General features: G+C 36.1%; 1 protein-coding gene across 1 annotated transcript in view; it reads left to right on the top strand.

Moving 5' to 3' along the window:
• Positions 1–16,865, top strand: part of LOC150078320 (uncharacterized) — a 296,643-nt gene extending 279,778 nt beyond the window's left edge. The window contains exons 15-16 of the mRNA XM_090384528.1: positions 13,164–13,274; positions 16,284–16,865. Coding sequence (XP_090240654.1) covers positions 13,164–13,274; positions 16,284–16,865 — 693 coding nt within the window. The remainder of the gene's footprint in view (positions 1–13,163; positions 13,275–16,283) is intronic.
• Positions 16,866–17,487: the final 622 nt, after the last annotated feature.

The raw sequence follows: 17,487 nt of genomic DNA, 5'->3' as shown, positions 1-17,487 counted from the left end.
ATAGACAGGATAGGAAGGGAGGAGGGTTATGCTATTAGTTAAGAAACACAAAATCCAAGGAAGTGAAGCCAGTCGACATCGCTGGACAGTGCAGTGTCCAGTCAGTTTGGTGTGACATAAGCATTGGGAGATCAAAATTGAGAGTAGGAGTGTGCTATAGGCCTAATGACTCTGATGAGTATAATAAGAAACTGTACAGGGAAATAGAGTGGGCCAGTAAATCAGAGAGTCTTATAATGGGGGATTTTAAATTCCCAGATATTGACTGGAATTTGGGGGCTGGTCACTCACACACTAGCAAAGTTTTGTGGATTTATTGGTTGATTGTTTTCTACATCAGCATGTTTGGGAGGCAACTAGAGTGAGTAATACTCTTGATTTGACTATCAGTTAGCAATTCTTCATGCATTAAGAATATACAGATAAATGAACCACTAGGTGGAAGTGATCACAGTGTGCTGAAGTGGGATTTACTCAAAGAGGTAACTACCATTAGGGGTAAAGGGAAGGGTTATTGCTTTCGTAAAGGCAATGGGACCGACCGTGGGAAAAACGTTGGGACCAACCTGATGTTACCAACAGCAAATTCAAAATGGGAAGCATTCAAAGAACTTATCTTGGAAGCTACTAGGCTTTACATACCAACTAAGAAATATTGTTCAAGGTTTAGGCCTAAATGGATGTCAGATGAACTAATGAGACATATGGCAGAGAAGAAAAATGCATGGGATACATACAAATTAACACGTGACACAGAAGCCTATGATAGATACAAGGTGATCTTTAACAAAGTTACAAAGTAGGTTAGGCAGGCAAAGGCAGATTACAAGAAATCTTTGGCAAGGGATGCAAAGAAAAACAGCAAAGAGTTCTTTACTTATGTAAACTCTAGAATGAAGGGGATGAATCAGATTGGTCCACTTGATATTGATGGGTCAACTGTTGATGATCCTGCTCAGGTAGCTAACAAACTAAATGAATATTTTGCATCAACATTCACACATGAGGAGATATTCAGCAAGAGGAATGCCAGAGGTGTACTCAACTCTGGCACTAAGCTAGATAATCTTGTTATAACTGAAACCAAAGTGGAGGAGAAATTGTTGAAGATAAACACAAGAAAGGCACCTAAGGTGGATGGGACCTATCCAATTATATTAAAGGAGGCAGGAAAGGAAGTAAGCAAACTCTTAGCCATAATTAAGAGAGCTTCCTTGGACTCAGGGGAGGTACCCAAACAGACTGGAGATGTGCAAATGTGACCCCAATTCACAAAGGAGGATCAAAGGCAGACACAAGTAATTACAGACCTGTGAGTTTAACTTCTGTTCCTGGAAAATTAATGGAGGCACTGGTTAAAAAGCACTGCAAGATCATCTAGACAAGACTTCAGTTATAGCTCAGACACAGCATGGTTTTGTTAAGGGGAAGTCTTGACTGACCAATTTGATTGGATACTATGATGCAGTCACAAAAGAACTGGATGCAGGGAATAACTTTGATATTATATTCTTGGATCTTAGAAAGGCTTTTGATACTGTTGCACATGGAAGACTGCTGCACAAATTGGAGCAGTGTGGCATTGGAGGCAAATTGCTGCTATGGATAAAGGGGTGGTTGAGGGGGAAAAGACAGAGAGTGGTAATCAATGGACACTGCTCATCATGGACTAATGTTATTAGTGGAGTCCCTCAGGGTTCAGTGTTGTGTCCATTATTGTTTTCTGTATTTATAAATGATATTGATGATGGTATATCAAGCTTAATGTCCAAGTTTGCAGACGATACAAAGGTTGGCAGGGTTGTCAAGGACACTACGCTGCTGCAACAGGATCTGGAAAAGTTGAGCAGATGGGCTGAGAGGTGGCAAATGAAGTTTAACATTGACAAATGTCAAGTACTACATATGGGAAACAGCAACCCCAGAGCAACGTATCAACTCTGTGGTATACTACACTGACAGTGGTAGAGAAGGAAAGGGACCTGGGGGTGGTTGTGCAGGCAGAAGGCAGATATGAAGTTCTCTGAGTAGTGCAGACGGGCTGCAAGAGTAGCTCATAGTGAATAGTCAATGATATACAGGAATTTTTCTAGCAGGGATAAGGAGGTGATTATTCCCTTGTATAAGGCAATGGTCAGGCCACACCTAGAGTACTGTATACAGGTCTGGAGGCCTCATTTCAAGAAGGATGTAGAGCTGCTGGAACGAGTACAGAGAAGGGCAACAAGATTAGTGAATGGAACAAATGGGGTGCTCTTACGAAGAAAGGCTTAAGTTTTGCAAATTACAGTGTCTGGAGACTAGGTGCCAGTGAGGTGAGCTGATAGAGGTGTATAAAGCCTTGAATGGTTTGAGCATGCTCAATGCTGATGAGATTCTTTCTCTTACTCAGAATAATCACCTGAGAGGGCATAAATTCAAATTGAGGAAAGACAGATGTAGGATAGACATGTGGAAATTTGCCTTTAGCCAGCGGGTGGTTGGTTGGTTGGTGGAACAGACTTCCATCCCTTGTCATGGAAGTTGATAGCCTAAATAAGTTTAAGGCTCAGCTGGACAGGTATTTCGAACGAACAGAGGGGTGAAATGGAAGTGGGTTTTTTTTTTTTTTTTTTTGGCTGATGCTGCATAAGCTTGCTTTCTTGCATCAAATGCCTCTACTAATGCTAATGCTATCTGTCCCTTCTCTATATCTTACTTGGTCACTTCATCCTAACATATATTGCTACATTTCTTATCCTTTTCGTCAAATTTACTTCTCGTGTATACCGTAGATTCAATACGATTAAAAACAAAATATCCTCTTCACACTTTCTTCATACTATAATATATATATGTATAATATATACAGTGGATTCCGGTTATTTGGGCCAGCCGGTTATTTGGGGCAAATCTAAAAAAATAGAACTCAATCGAGAAAATAGCCAAGGTTTAATTCGCTTAATTGGAATAAAATGCCGTTTAATAGGGGCAGGAGACCGCAGCACTGTAAATTACCCTACGATTGTCTATGACCTTACCACATGGTTCGGTCGGATTTCTGGAGGTCACAACCATAAAACAATAAAAATAATTAGCAGTCACCTGTTTATTGGGATTTTCTGTTAGTGCAATCTATCATAAACAGATAGTAAACTCGATCTTATTGAATTTGTGATAATACCGACAGCTGGAATTCTGTGGGTTATTTCCATGAAATCTTTGATCATGTAAAAAAATTAATTTTCAGAATCTTCTCTTCATTCCTATTTTTAAAGCTTCTTAACTTGTTACTCCATTCTTACTTGCACATATGTGTTACTTGCAATTTGTTTGTGCTGAGTTTTGTTATTGATTACTTATCTTTTTACATTTTAACCCCACCCAGAAATGTCAGTGAACAGAAATGTCAACTAGTTAGTATGTACATATTACAGTATGTATTAATTATTCCGATTATCACGTATATTCTTCTGATTTTCATTCATCATTTAATTTTTTAATTGGTAAGGTAATAAAGGGTAAATTTGTGCTTAATTTAGCCTGTGGTAAATTTAGCCACAGGTAAATTTAGCCTGTGGATAATATTCCTCCTATTTTCACTCATTAGAATTGCTGCTTGATAGAATTAAATTTGAATTTTAACACGTGTGATCACAATGACCAGCGCTTACTACACATTGTATAGTGAACATTACTTTACTATGTTGAGTCCATCGTAATGTGATTTGATTGTACAGTGAACCAATTGTAAAGTGGGGGACCATTGTATTTTTAAATTCTTTTATGTGAAACTTCGGATAATTGGGGCAGCTGCTTAATCGGGCCAAAATGCACTAGCATTAGCAGAGGCATTTGATGCAAGAAAGCAAGCTTATGCAGCATCAGCCAAAAAAAAATAATAATAAATAAATAAATAAATAAAAAATAACCACTTCATCCCTCTATTCGTTCAAAATACCTGTCCGGGGACAGGTATTTTGAACGAACAGAGGGATGAAAGTCTGTTCCACCAACCAACCACCCGCTGGCTAAAGGCAAATTTCTGCACGTCTATCCTACATCTGTCTTTTCTCAATTTGAATTTATGCCCTCTCAGGTGATTATTCTGAGCAAGAGGAAGACTCCCATCAGCATTGAGCACGCTCAAACCATTCAAGGCTTTATACACCTCTATCACATCACCTCACCGGTGCCTAGTCTCCAGACACTGTAATTTGCAAAACTTAAGCCTTTCTTCGTAAGAGCACCCCTTTGTTCCATTCACTAATCTTGTTGCCCTTCTCTGTATTCGTTCCAGCAGCTCTACATCCTTCTTGAAATGAAGCCTCCAGACCTGTATACAGTACTCTAAGTGTGGCCTGACCATTGCCTTATACAAGGGAATAATCACCTCCTTATCCCTGCTAGAAAAATTCCTATATATAATTGACAATACACCATGAGCTACTCTTGCAGCCCGTCTGCACTTCTCAGAGAACTTCATATCTGCCTGCACAACCACCCCCAGGTCCCTTTCATTCTCTATCACTGTCAGTGTAGTACCACAGAGTTGATATGTTGCTCTGGGGTTGCTGTTTCCCCTATGTAGTACGTACGTACACATACGTACGTACATATGTATGTATACATATAGATTAACTTATTGTAATTATTTTTATCATTAATTACAGATTTCCAGTTATGGGAGCAGAGAAACAACATACTCTTATGACATTTTTTAAAAAGTTTAAAAGTGATGAAAGCAGTTGGCAAAAACAGAGTTTGAAAACAGAAGTGATAATGTGGAGAATACAGGAGTTGTTTCATCACAAAATGCTTTACACAAACATTCAGCTTCAAATGAACTTCAGTATGCTAGAGATATTTTGTTTTGTTTTACGCAGAAAATAGTTGATGAAGAATGTTGTTTGTTTGTTATTTGGTTTTTAGGAGCATTAGCAACTAAGGCCATATTGCTCCGGGGGATATGCGGTGGTCATTCTCTGACCTTTCCGCATCCTCCGTATTTGGTGGGCACGGGCTCAAACCCCGGTCTAATCAAGAAGTGTGTGCTACGCTCTGCTGCTCCTGCCCACCTGGCTACGGAGGCGCCCTGAGGAATGTTACAGTGTACTATTTGATCCATGGAGTCCAACTGAAAACTACAAATTTCCCTCTGTTGCCCAAGGAAACAATAGATGATTCAAAATGCACTGGATAAAGGAATTTCCTTTGCTGTCTTATAGTCATACACGTGTGTTGTTTTTGCAGAATTTGCATGTTATTTGGAGGAGATGAGGGAGGTTGTAATTGTATGAAATTGGGAAAGTTGATGATAGAATCTTTATCACCATACAGAAATGCCAAGAATGATTTCAGAGTTCATGAGAAAAATGAATACCATGAGAACAATGTAGTGAGGTCTCAGCATTTTATTGATGACATCAATAGTAAAACATTAAGAATTGAAGCAGCAATAGACAGTGCTAACAAGCAAAGAATAAAATGCAATGGACAAAAATTAATACCAATCATTAACACTATAATATTTTGTGGAATGCAAAATATCACTTTGAGGGGTCATAGAGATGATTGGTTCATTTTCGTAGGCAAAGACAATGATGATAAGTTGAAAAAAAAAAAAAAGGGAATTGAGGCATTATTAAGATTTCGTGTTAATGCCAGTGACAAGATCCTTGAGAACCATTTGCAGACTGCTGGAAAAAATGCTACTTTTATTAGTAAAGCAACCCAAAATGAATTAATTAAATGCTGCGGAGAAATCATACAAGTTAAAATTGTTGAAAAAGTTAAAATTTCAAAGTTTTACAGTATCCTAGCTGACGAAACAACTGACGTTAGCATTTCCGAACAGCTGTCATTCTGCATTCACCATTTTGACACAGAAAAGTGCACTATAGAAGAAAATTTTCTTGGGTTTACCAAAATTATGAACTTGACTGGTTTGAGTGACACTATAATTGACTTTTTGGAAAGAGCAAATTTGGATATTGCATTCCTCCATGGACAAGGCTATGAGAGTGGCACTAACATGATTGGAACATTGAGGAGTACAAGCAAGAATTTTGAAAACACAGCCTCTCACTATTTATATGCATTGCACCAATCATAGGTTGAATTTAGCTTTAAACATAGCAAGTACTGTACCTAGTATTCACAATACAGTCGGCTTAATTACAAACATTAACAATTTAAGAGAATATGCCTCAAGAACCCAACTGTTGAGTGCGAAAATAACAGAATTTTTACCATCTCAGAAAGCAGTAAAGGCCAGGAAGCTTTGCAAAAAATCGCTGGGTTGCAAGGCATGATGGAATTCTACTTTTTTTTAAAATAGAACCTGCAGCAGTTTTTGTAATGGATGATATAAGTAGCACCAATACTGCCAATATCCATGCATCAAGCAATGCCCAGTCGCTGTCTGCAGCAATTTGCAAATTTGAGTTTTTGCTGTGCTTAAAAATTGACATTTTTAGACATAACACTATGGGATCCTCGTTATCTAACAATAATTGGTTCTAGAAAATTCCACTTAAAATGGGGGAAAATTTTTGTAATGTTTATTATTTAAATAAAACTAAATGCAACTAGGCATAATATTTTAAGAGTTTAAGATTCTATATAATATCAGTGTAGATATACCATAGTTATCTATGGTATATCTACACTTAAAGATAAACTATGATAGTGTGAAAAGTATCATTTCATCTGTATCTCATATTGTGCTCATCCTTCACAATGAGTTGCCCATGCATTGCACTACCTCGAATAAGTAACGCTTCACTAATAGAGAAGACTGTTGTTACTTATTCTCGGTGGGCACCCACCCAGATGGCACCATTTCAAAGGTAGTTGGCGTTTCATCAGTGAGTGGGCAGGTACCCTGGTATTGCAAGTGAAGCGTTACTTATTTGAGGTAGTGCAATACTGCATAGACAACTCGTTATGAAGGATTATTGATGCTGAAATCACAATGACAATATGGGGGTACTCCATCTTATTGGTAGTAAACCACTTCATCCTCATACAGCTCTACTAGTATGCCTGATATGTCTCACAGCATTGAGAGAGGGGAAAAGGGGAGAATGAGCATAACCTAACCTAAACAAACAAGTCAGTGGTGGATCCCAACTAGAAATGTGCAATATGTCAAACGATTTTAGCATTAGCATTAGTAGAGGCATATGATGCAAGAAAGCAAGCTTATGCAGCATCAGCCAGAAAAAAAAAAAACTTCCAATTCACCCCTCCGTTCATTCGAAATACCTGTCCAGCTGAGCCTTAAATTTATTTAGGCTATCAACTTCCACAACAAGGGATGGAAGTCTGTTCCACCAACCAACTACCCGCTGGCTAAAGACAAATTTTCGGACATCTATCCTGCATCTGTCTTTCCTCAACTTGAATTTATGCCCTTTCAGGTGATTATTCTGAGAAAGAATCCCATCAGCACTGAGCATGCTCAAACCATTCAAGGCTTTATACACCTCTATCAGATCATCTCGTTGGTGCCTAGTCTCCAGACACTGCAATTTGCAAAACTTAAGCCTTTCTTCGTAAGAGCAACCCTTTGTTCCATCCACTAACCTTGTTGCCCTTCTCTGTACTCGTTCCAGTAGCTCTACATCCTTCTTGAAATGAGGCCTCCAGACCTGTATACAGTACTCTAGGTGTGGCCTGACCATTGCCTTATACAAGGGAATAATCACCTCCTTATCCCTGCTAGAAAAATTCCTGTATATCATTGATAAAACACCATGAGCTACTCTTGCAGCCCGTCTGCACTGCTCAGAGAACTTCATATCTGCCTGCACGATTACCCCCAGGTCCTTTTCATTCTCTACCACTGTCAGTGTAGTACCACAGAGTTGATACGTTGCTGTTTCCCATATGTAGTACTTTACATTTGTCAATGTTAAACTTCATTTACTCTCAGCCCATCTGCTCAACCTTTCCAGATCCTGTTGCAGCAGCATACCATCAGTAGTGTCCTTAACAACCCCGCCAACCTTTGTATCGTCTGCAAACTTGGACATTAAGCTTGATATACCATCATCAATATTATTTATAAATACAGAAAACAATAATGGACCCAACACTGAACCCTGAGGGACTCCACTAATAACATTAGTCCACGATGAGCAGTGTCCATTGATTACCACTCTGTCTTCTCCCCTTCAACCACTCCTTTATCCATAGCAGCAATTTGCCTCCAATGCCACACTGCTCCAATTTGTGCAGCAGTCTTCCATGCAACAGTATCAAAAGCCTTTCTAAGATCCAAATATATAATATCAAAGTTTTTCCCTGCATCCAGTTCTTTTGTGACTGCATCATAGTATCCAATCAAATTGGTCAGGCAAGACTTCCCCTTAACAAAACCATGCTGTGTCTGAGCTATAACTGAAGTCTTGTCCAGATGATCCTGCAGTGCTTCCTTTTTTTTTTTATTATGAAAACCCCAAACACGAAAGGCATCAAAACCTGTAGTACTCAGTACCGTGCATGGGTTAAAGGAGAAGTATGGGGGAGGGGGATGCCGGAAACTTTGCTCTAGAGACTAAACATGGGTTTCGCCACTTCAAGCCTCCAATAAGCAAAGTGGTGGTATTTCTCCGGTTGATGAAAGTCATTACCACTTTAATTAACCAGTGCTTCCATTAATGTTCCTGGAACAGAAGTTAAACTCACAGGTCTATAAATATTTGTGTCAGCCTTTGATCCTCCTTTGTGAATTGGGGTCACATTTGCACATCTCCAGTCTATGGGTACCTCCCCTGAGTCCAAGGAAGCTCTCATAATTATGGCTAAGGGTTTGCTTACTTCCTTTGCTGCCTACTTTAATATAACTGGATAGATCCCATCCACCCCAGGTGCCGTTCTTGTGTTTATCTTCAACAATTTCTCCTCCACTTTACTCTCAGTTATTACAAGATTATCTAGCTTACTGCCAGAGTTGAATACACCTCTGGCATTCCCTTCGCTGAATAACTCCTCATGTGTGAATGTCGATGCAAAATATTCATTTAGTTTGTTAGCTACCTGAGCAGGATCATCAACAGTTGAACCATCGATATCAAGTGGACCAATCTGATTCATCCCCTTCCTTCTAGAGTTTACATAAGAAAAGAATTCTTTACTGTTTTTCTTTGCATCCTTTGCCAAAGATTTCTCGTAATCTGCCTTCGCCTGCCTAACCTCCTTTGTAACTTGGTTACAGATCAAGTTATATCTATCATAGGCTTCTGTGTCACGTGTTAATTTATATTTACGATGTTTTCTAAAAGTCTCTATTCATCGATTTGTCGGGCTTTCCCGAGGAAGCCCGACAAATCGATGATTTTCTACAAATTTTATATTTTTGAAAGTTTCTGAAGTAATTAATTCATCAAATTTTTTTCGCATCGATCCTTTTCAAGCATGTGAAATGCTTTAATAGATCTTATCACGAGTTTTTCAGCCTTTATTATGTCTATATTTCTTGCTTGCGGTGCATTTGAAAGAAGAGAAATTTCGTTTAAAATATCAATCATCAATGCCAAATCAGTTATAAAATATATATTTTCAAGACGGGCAGCCATACCTAAGTACTTTTTATATGAATAAAAATAGCGATGTAGCGCTAGATAAGTGCGCCACACAGCTAGGGTTGACCTTAAACTACAGGCAGCCCATCTTGGTCCCAAAACTCTACCAACCTTTATAATTTCAATTCCAAGTTGTTTGGGTATTTTGGAAAGTTCAATTTGGTTCTTATTGGATTGATGAAAAATAGTATATATTTTAAAATGATTTACTTGCTTTGTTTCCTTTATCGAATCATCTAAAACAAGATGGAGGCTATGATTTTAACAGTGCCATATTATTATGTTCGGAAACTCTTTTGCAATCCTAGCGCTCACTCCAGATTTTCTCCCAAGCATAACGCTGGCACCATCGGAGCAAAATCCTATTAAATTTTTTTCTAGGTAGTTCTTAGTAAGCCCAACATTATTTAAACTTTCCATAACTGAAGAACATATTGTCTCTGCATTCTTGTTTTTCCAATTCAACTAGTTCAACGAAAATTGTTGATGTAACTGAATCCTCAGCTTTTAAGAAAAGTATAATAACTGGTTTGCAAGATATCGTTGAAGCTTCGTAAATAATCAAACGTATTTTCAGATTATTTTCAATAATTTTATTAAATATTTCTTTTTTAATTTCCTTTGCAATGAAATCCAGCAGTTTTACGAGAATGTAATCCTATTCCCATATCTAATCCATTTTTAATTTGCACTTCTATCTCATATTCTGTCTGAAAACAGTTTACATCTTTTTGCCAGGCTGTAAACTGTATTAAATACTCTACAAGTAGCACTTATTTTTCATTCATCGTATCTATTACTTTTGTTATTGAATCCTGCTCACATTGTTTTAAGTTCTCTTTACAAATGTTATGAGCTTTTGATGAAAAATGTTCTTTCATTATTTTTCCTTCAAGAAGCTTGTTGTACCTCTTTATTTTTCCTTGATGCCTCAATCTGAGAACATTTCCATTCTTTTGACACATGAACACTTTTCTCTTTTATAAAGGCATATTTTGTACAATACTCGCAACCTAACTTTTTGTTAAAAATTACCAGTCCGTCATATTTTTCTTTAAAATTGTTATATTGTTGCATTGTCCAGCATTCAGGAAGATTATTTTCAATTTTGGAGTTGTTATCGTTTTTTATTTCAATAATTGACGTGCTGCTTTATTCAAGTTGGAGTGGCTGTGCTTGTGACTGTTTTGTACCATCCAAGGCCAATTCTGATACAACAAATTCTGATTTTGGTTTCTTATTGAAAAAATCTGTCAAACCCTGTTTCCTTTTCATCCTTTTAAGGGCTACTGCAAAAAATTTTTTAAATGTTTTATTTTAATATATTATAGAGCGGATATGTGCCTATATATTTGAATATTTTTACTGGTTCTGTCCACGTGTGGTCATATCATAAACTTTTATAAACAAAGCACTGTGCTTATACCATTGATAAACATCAGTCAGAACATACATTTTCTTCATTTTATCGATACTAAACGAAAATTTCTTGCTGAATCAACAAATGGCATTGGCTATGCAGATTAAATACGATAGAATAATGTGTACGACAAACCTGTTTGTCACAGGAAAGTCGTGATAAAAACGTCTTAATTACCACGTGCACACTGGCATACGGATTCCAACATGGAAGAACATTCTTCCACGGCTTCTGAAATGGGCGATAAGTTAACCCTTGAAATCTGTATTTCTATTGGTTCATTGTGTCCTAGCTTCCTATTGTTTTTATTGATCGGGAAACACCAACGCACTCATAATATTTCGTGTGAATTTACAAAGCTGAAACAAATGACAGTGTGTCACCCCCTGGTTGTTTGGCACCTTTTCTCTTTACGTTATATGTTTGTTTACTTAAGTAACAAACGCGAGGGAATAAAAATGTAGTATTTCATCAAAGGTATAATGAGTTTTATGAAATGAATAAATAAATATTGCAAGCATAGTTCAGTCTAATTTTTTTCACCTATGGACGGAATGAACATTACTACGGGCACTTGGAATACGCTGTTGCGTAGATGAACGTTAAAAAGAGTAAGGAATGTAAATTTGTGATTCCACATTGGGTGGCTGCCCAGTTAGAGAGAACCCTGATCACAAGTGCCATTTTAACAACTGGTTCGCCGAACTCAACAAAAAATTAGGTATGGGTTCTGCCGAACCGGTGCAAACCGGCTGAATCCCATCACTGCATTCAAGGCTTTATACACCTCAGTCAGATCACCTTGCAGGTGCCTAGTCTCCAGACACTGTAATTTGCAAAACTTAAGCCTTTCTTCGTAAGAGCACCCCTTTGTTCCATTCACTAATCTTGTTGCCCTTCTCTGTATTCGTTCCAGCAGCTCTACATCCTTCTTGAAATGAGGTCTCCAGACCTGTATACAGTACTCAAGGTGTAGCCTGACCATTGCCTTATATAAGGGGATAATCACCTCGTTATCCCTGCTAGAAAAATTCCTGTATATCATTGACTATTCACTATGAGCTACTCTTGCAGACCATCTGCAATGCTCAGAAAACTTTATATCTGCCTGCACAATTATCCGGTCCTTTTCGTTCTCTACCACTGTCAGTGTAGTACCAGAGTTGATACATCACTCTGGGGTTGCGGCTTCCCATATGTAGTACTTTACATTTGTCAATGTTAAACTTCATTTGCCACGTCTCAGCCCATCTGCTCAACTTTTCTAGATCCTGTTGCAGCAGCATATGTCATTAGTGTCCTTAACAACCCTGCCAACCTTCGTATCATCTGCAAACTTGGACATTAAGCTTGATATACCATCATCGATATCATTTATAAATACAGAAAACAACAATGGACCCAATACTGAACCCTGAGGGACTCCACTAATAACATTAGTCCACGATGAGCAATGTCCATTGATTACCACTCCCTGTCTTCTCCCACCCAACCATCCCTTTATCCGTACCAGCACTTTGCCTCCAATGCCACACTGCTCCAATTTGTGCAGCAGTCTTCCATGTGCAACAGTATCAAAAGCCTTTCTAAGATCCAAATATATGATATCAAAGTTATTCCCTGCATCCAGTTTCTTTGTGACCACATCATAGTATCCAATCAAATTGGTCAGGCAAGACTTTCCCTTAACAAAACCATGCCGTGTCCAAGCTATAACTCAGACACATTTTATCTGAAAAAATACGACAAAAAAAAAAAAAAAACCAAGAACAATTCTGCATTCATTCTTTATTCATACAACTGAAATATAGTTGTAACTTCAATAGACTTTACTTAACCTTACATTGTGTAACATATTATAATAAAAAATGTCCAATAAAATAATTCTCATTTTTCAGTTCCTTCATCCATTTTTTACTATGTACAAGTACATAATAAACATTACTATATAATATCGGTGTAGATACACCAAAACTATAATTAGAATGAGTAATTCACCACTGATGACTTCTGTACACACCCAATGATAATAATTTCTGAGGTTTGTAGTTAATTTTATTTATTTCTTAAAATGTGTGCATATCTTTTTAGACACTGTATTTCTATTTATGTTTATTCACTTTGATATGATTAGGCTGGTTTCTATTATGCAGATTTTTTTTTATATATTTTAGGAAGAAAAAAAAATATTGCACGCAAAGTTAATAAACTGGGATCCAGATAGGAAAACAGTATACTCCAGTCAGCCTGTTGTTAATACTGTGGATTCAGTTTTACCAAATAAAGTAAGAAAATATAAATTCAAATATATTTAAAACAAATGCATAATAAATATTAACCCTTAAATGCTACCTTTGGTCTGAGAGACCACAGGCCTACCCCAATATTTGCAATTTGTTCCCTTACAAGAAAAGGTCTTGGCATTTTCTCAAATACTTTCCATTGAGAGCAAGAAGAGGGGTAACTGTTGTTGTGTAAATATGTGTTCCTTCTGACAATTTTTGCTCCTTGGTGGTCTCATAAACCAAACATTAACATTCATGATATAGCATTTACTCTCAGAGTGTCAAAGAGTGAAGAGTGTGTTTACTGATAGAAAATTAGTATTGCATCTTTTACACTGGATACAACTATAAGGTAAGGTAAAAAAGCAAAAATACCCATGCTGAAAGAAAAAAAAAAACTTATAAATTCACACCATCTTGAGAAATATGGGATTTATTTCTTATTGTAGAAAAGTATATAAACCTGTATCATTTGTTACAATAGATGAGCAATTACTTGCATTTAGAGATTGATGCTCATTCAGAATATACATACCAAATAAACCTGCTAAGTACAGTATAAAAATTGTAATGCTATGTGATATGAAAACAAAAATTGATTATACAGTATTTTCTGTTTTTATTTTGATATACTATGTATTATGATAAATCAGGTTTTTTTGTTTGAAATTTTAACTGTAGGGTACAAGCACCAATATTTTTTGAGGATCATACATGCACTCGGAAAACATAACCCATTTTATAGCCTTAAAAATCCAAGAAATGCATGTAATTTAAAATCATTCAATTTTCGATGCCACTTTTATTTTCAATCTGTTAACGAACACAACTGTGTAAAATCCATTTTTATATTGAATTATTTTTTAATATTAAACGACCTTTGCAGTGCTTTAGACATGTTTTTATATCACCTCCCTTATTTATGAGTCATTTTACTGTTGGTGAGTGAAATTTAAATCAAAAAACCTGCATGCTTCAAAAACTGTATGCGAGCCAGACTTCAATAAGCTTGAAACCAGAGAATGTAATGATTTGAGATGCTGCTAATTTTAAAATCTTTTTCAGCACTGCATGTATCATATTATAATATGATACATGCAGTGCTAAAAAACAAGAATTAGAAAAACAGGGTATATCTTAAAGTCCAGATAATTATCTGAACTTGGAAGATATACCCTGGTTTTTGAAGGCAAATGTTTTTACAAAATTTGCCTTTCAAGCCTTGATATATGCAATAAAATATTTTTCAGAAAAAAATATTTTATTGCATATCCCTGATACATGAATTCACATGTGCTTATTAAAAAAAAATAATGTTGGTTGAATTTACTCATAGAATTCCAAAGATTTATAGAATCTTTGGAAGTCTTAGAATTCCAAAAATTCTCCTGTCACACTCATCATTACTTGAATTTTCACTTTCTTCAAAGATTTCTCATCAAAGATGCTGTCACAAGAATTGTTGATTTCACATTTCTTGAAAGACTTGAGGTTTTTAAAGGAATTAGAAGTTTAGTGATCTTTTTCTTGAGAATAAAACAATGATTTCTGGAGAGACATGATTAATTCCTCACTTGATATTATCACAGATTTCTGGAATTTTCAGTAGAGAAATCCAAGCACTTTTGTTAAAGAGTATTGGAAATTTTAGCTGTCTGCACTGAGTAGACAAAAAGCATCACATTGCTGAAATCCTATGAACCTTGAAGACATCCCACATCCCCTGGACATTCTGATTGAATGTAGCTTGTTCAACACTGCCCGACAGTCTACTTTCAGCTCCATCTCAAACCCCTTGTCACTCAACAGCATCATAGGTAATGACGCAAAACTCTCCGAATTTTTCACTTACTTGAAAAAAAATTAAAATGTATGACCAACTCTAATTGCTCCCAGAGCAGTTATCACATGTATACTTACTTACTTTGATATGCACAATATGACCTATGTAGCCCTTGCGCCAGAAATCCCATAACAGCAATAACAACAACAACATCCCCTGGGCTAAAAGATGGCAGGCAGGCAATAGGGTGCCTCGGTAGCCAGGAGCAGCAGTGCATAGCACATGCTTCTTGATTAGACTGGGGTTCGAGCCCGTGACCACCAAATACGGAGGATGCGGAAAGGTCAGGGAATGACCACTGCATATCAACGGAGCAATATGGCCTTAGTTGCTAATGCTCCTGAAAACCAAATACAACAACAACAGCAAGCAATAGGGTCTGTATTTCTTGTATTGAATTCCATACTTATGTGGCATCTGTGAGACACCAGCAAGAGTTGTCTACTCTTTATGTAGAGCTTTGGTTTCACTGGCTTTGCAGAAACAAAAATGCTAACAGCTGACAAAACAATCAGTGGCATTTGGCAGATTTTGAGTCAGCATCTGTGTTTCAATTCAAATTAATGAATGCCCTTGAAAATTCTAAGGAATATGATAGAAATATTTTTTATTATTATTGGTTTCTCTCATTTTTTAAAATATTTTGTAATTAAGTTTAGTAAATAATAATTAATAGCACATTTTCAATTTAGTCAAAAAAAAATCTAAAAATTAATTTTTTATAATTAAAACAAAATGCAGTGAGATTTTTCATTCATTTAGAGTGAAAATCAAAGGGTTTTTTGACCCTTTGAGAATCATAATTAAATTTATATAGGTGTGAATTTTAATTAAATTTAGACAGCACTGAATTATTATGTCTATATTTTTAAGTGTTATAATCTAAATGTAGCTATGTAATACCATATATCTCACTTTTCTATTTGTAAAATATGTTCTGGTTTGTTCCATCACTGACTCAGAGATATATCCAGTTAATTTTTTTATTTATTAGAAAAAATTCTATATGTAATTTAAAACTGCACTTATCAAAAAAAAGCTGTTCAGTAATTAATCAGTTGCAGAATTGTTTACTAATTTTTCTTCTATATGTTTGGATTTTTAAGAATATTAGGAAATATAATTTTATTCCACTTTTCTTTTTTTTATTATTATTATTATTCCAGAGGCCCAAACCATTCCATTTTGAACGGACACCTCTGACACCACAGCTACTTAGACGTCATTCTTTATATAATACCCCCAATGAGTGGCGAGCTAGAAGTCAAAGTCCATTACCAAAGATTCCAAAAGAGGAAAGCTTACCTTTAAAAGACAATTTGAAATGCTCATTTTTGAGTCATAGAGCGAGTTGGTCTGGTGAGAGCACTGCAAATTTAGCTGAGGATGATAGCAGTGAGATTTCATTTTTCCACAACAGAAGACATAACAATTCTAATGTGGCCAAGGCCAGCAGCTGCATTAATCTAAGCAAAAAAATAAATACTGCTGCATCAAGCATGTCTATTCCTTTGTCTGTTCAGCATAGGAATGGACATGTTTCTTGTATGCCTAATAACAATATGCATCAAGACACTTTAGAAAGCCATATATGTGATACCATTGCTGAGTGTGATGAACTACTTTTATCTCTAGAGGAAGATGAGAGCAAAAATCAACCGATTACATTGGATCATAGTGTTAATCAAATGAATGAATTAAAACTAGAAAACTGGAGAAATATGTCTCTTTTAGAAAGTGAAATATAACTATTGATTTGCCTTATTTAAAATAGTCTCACAAATTCAGATTAATTTTTGGAATAAGTATTAAAATAATCTATGTAATGTTACCATCATCAACCATCAACAAAAAAATTTCTATGTAAATAAAATAAATATATTTTTACAGATGAGGAAATTGTCTATATTAAAATTTTACTTTTTTGCATTAAAATGTGTAGATTATGAGGGAAGAATATTGAAATAACATGATAACAGCCAAGAACATATATTCTAATAGCACTCACATTCTGTGACCTTTTATTAAAAATACATACATAACTCACAACTTGCCTAATGCAACTGAATGGGCAGGAGCAAGAGTGCAATAGCACACCAGTCTTCGGGTGGACCATAGTTCAAGACCATTGCTGCTAAATACAATTAATGATTGTATTCATGATTTATTGTAAAGTCCTCTGAATTGGTGGTCATGCTGGAGTATAAACAAGAGCATTTATAAATTAAAAGGTGAAAATATTTTAACTAAATGCTGATATTCCATGATCATATCCATATATGGTTAGCTAATGTGAATACAGAAATAATTTTTAAAAAGCACACACTTTCAGTAAAGAGAAAATACTAAGCCAAATGAAAAGAACTAATC

This window comes from Mastigoproctus giganteus, chromosome 11 (genome assembly GCF_048544385.1).
Source record: "Mastigoproctus giganteus isolate SK-2022 chromosome 11, ASM4854438v1, whole genome shotgun sequence".
Taxonomy (NCBI): Eukaryota; Metazoa; Arthropoda; class Arachnida; order Uropygi; family Thelyphonidae; genus Mastigoproctus; species Mastigoproctus giganteus.
The sequence above is the reverse complement of the archived record's forward strand: the minus strand, read 5'-3'. Positions and strand labels throughout refer to the sequence as shown.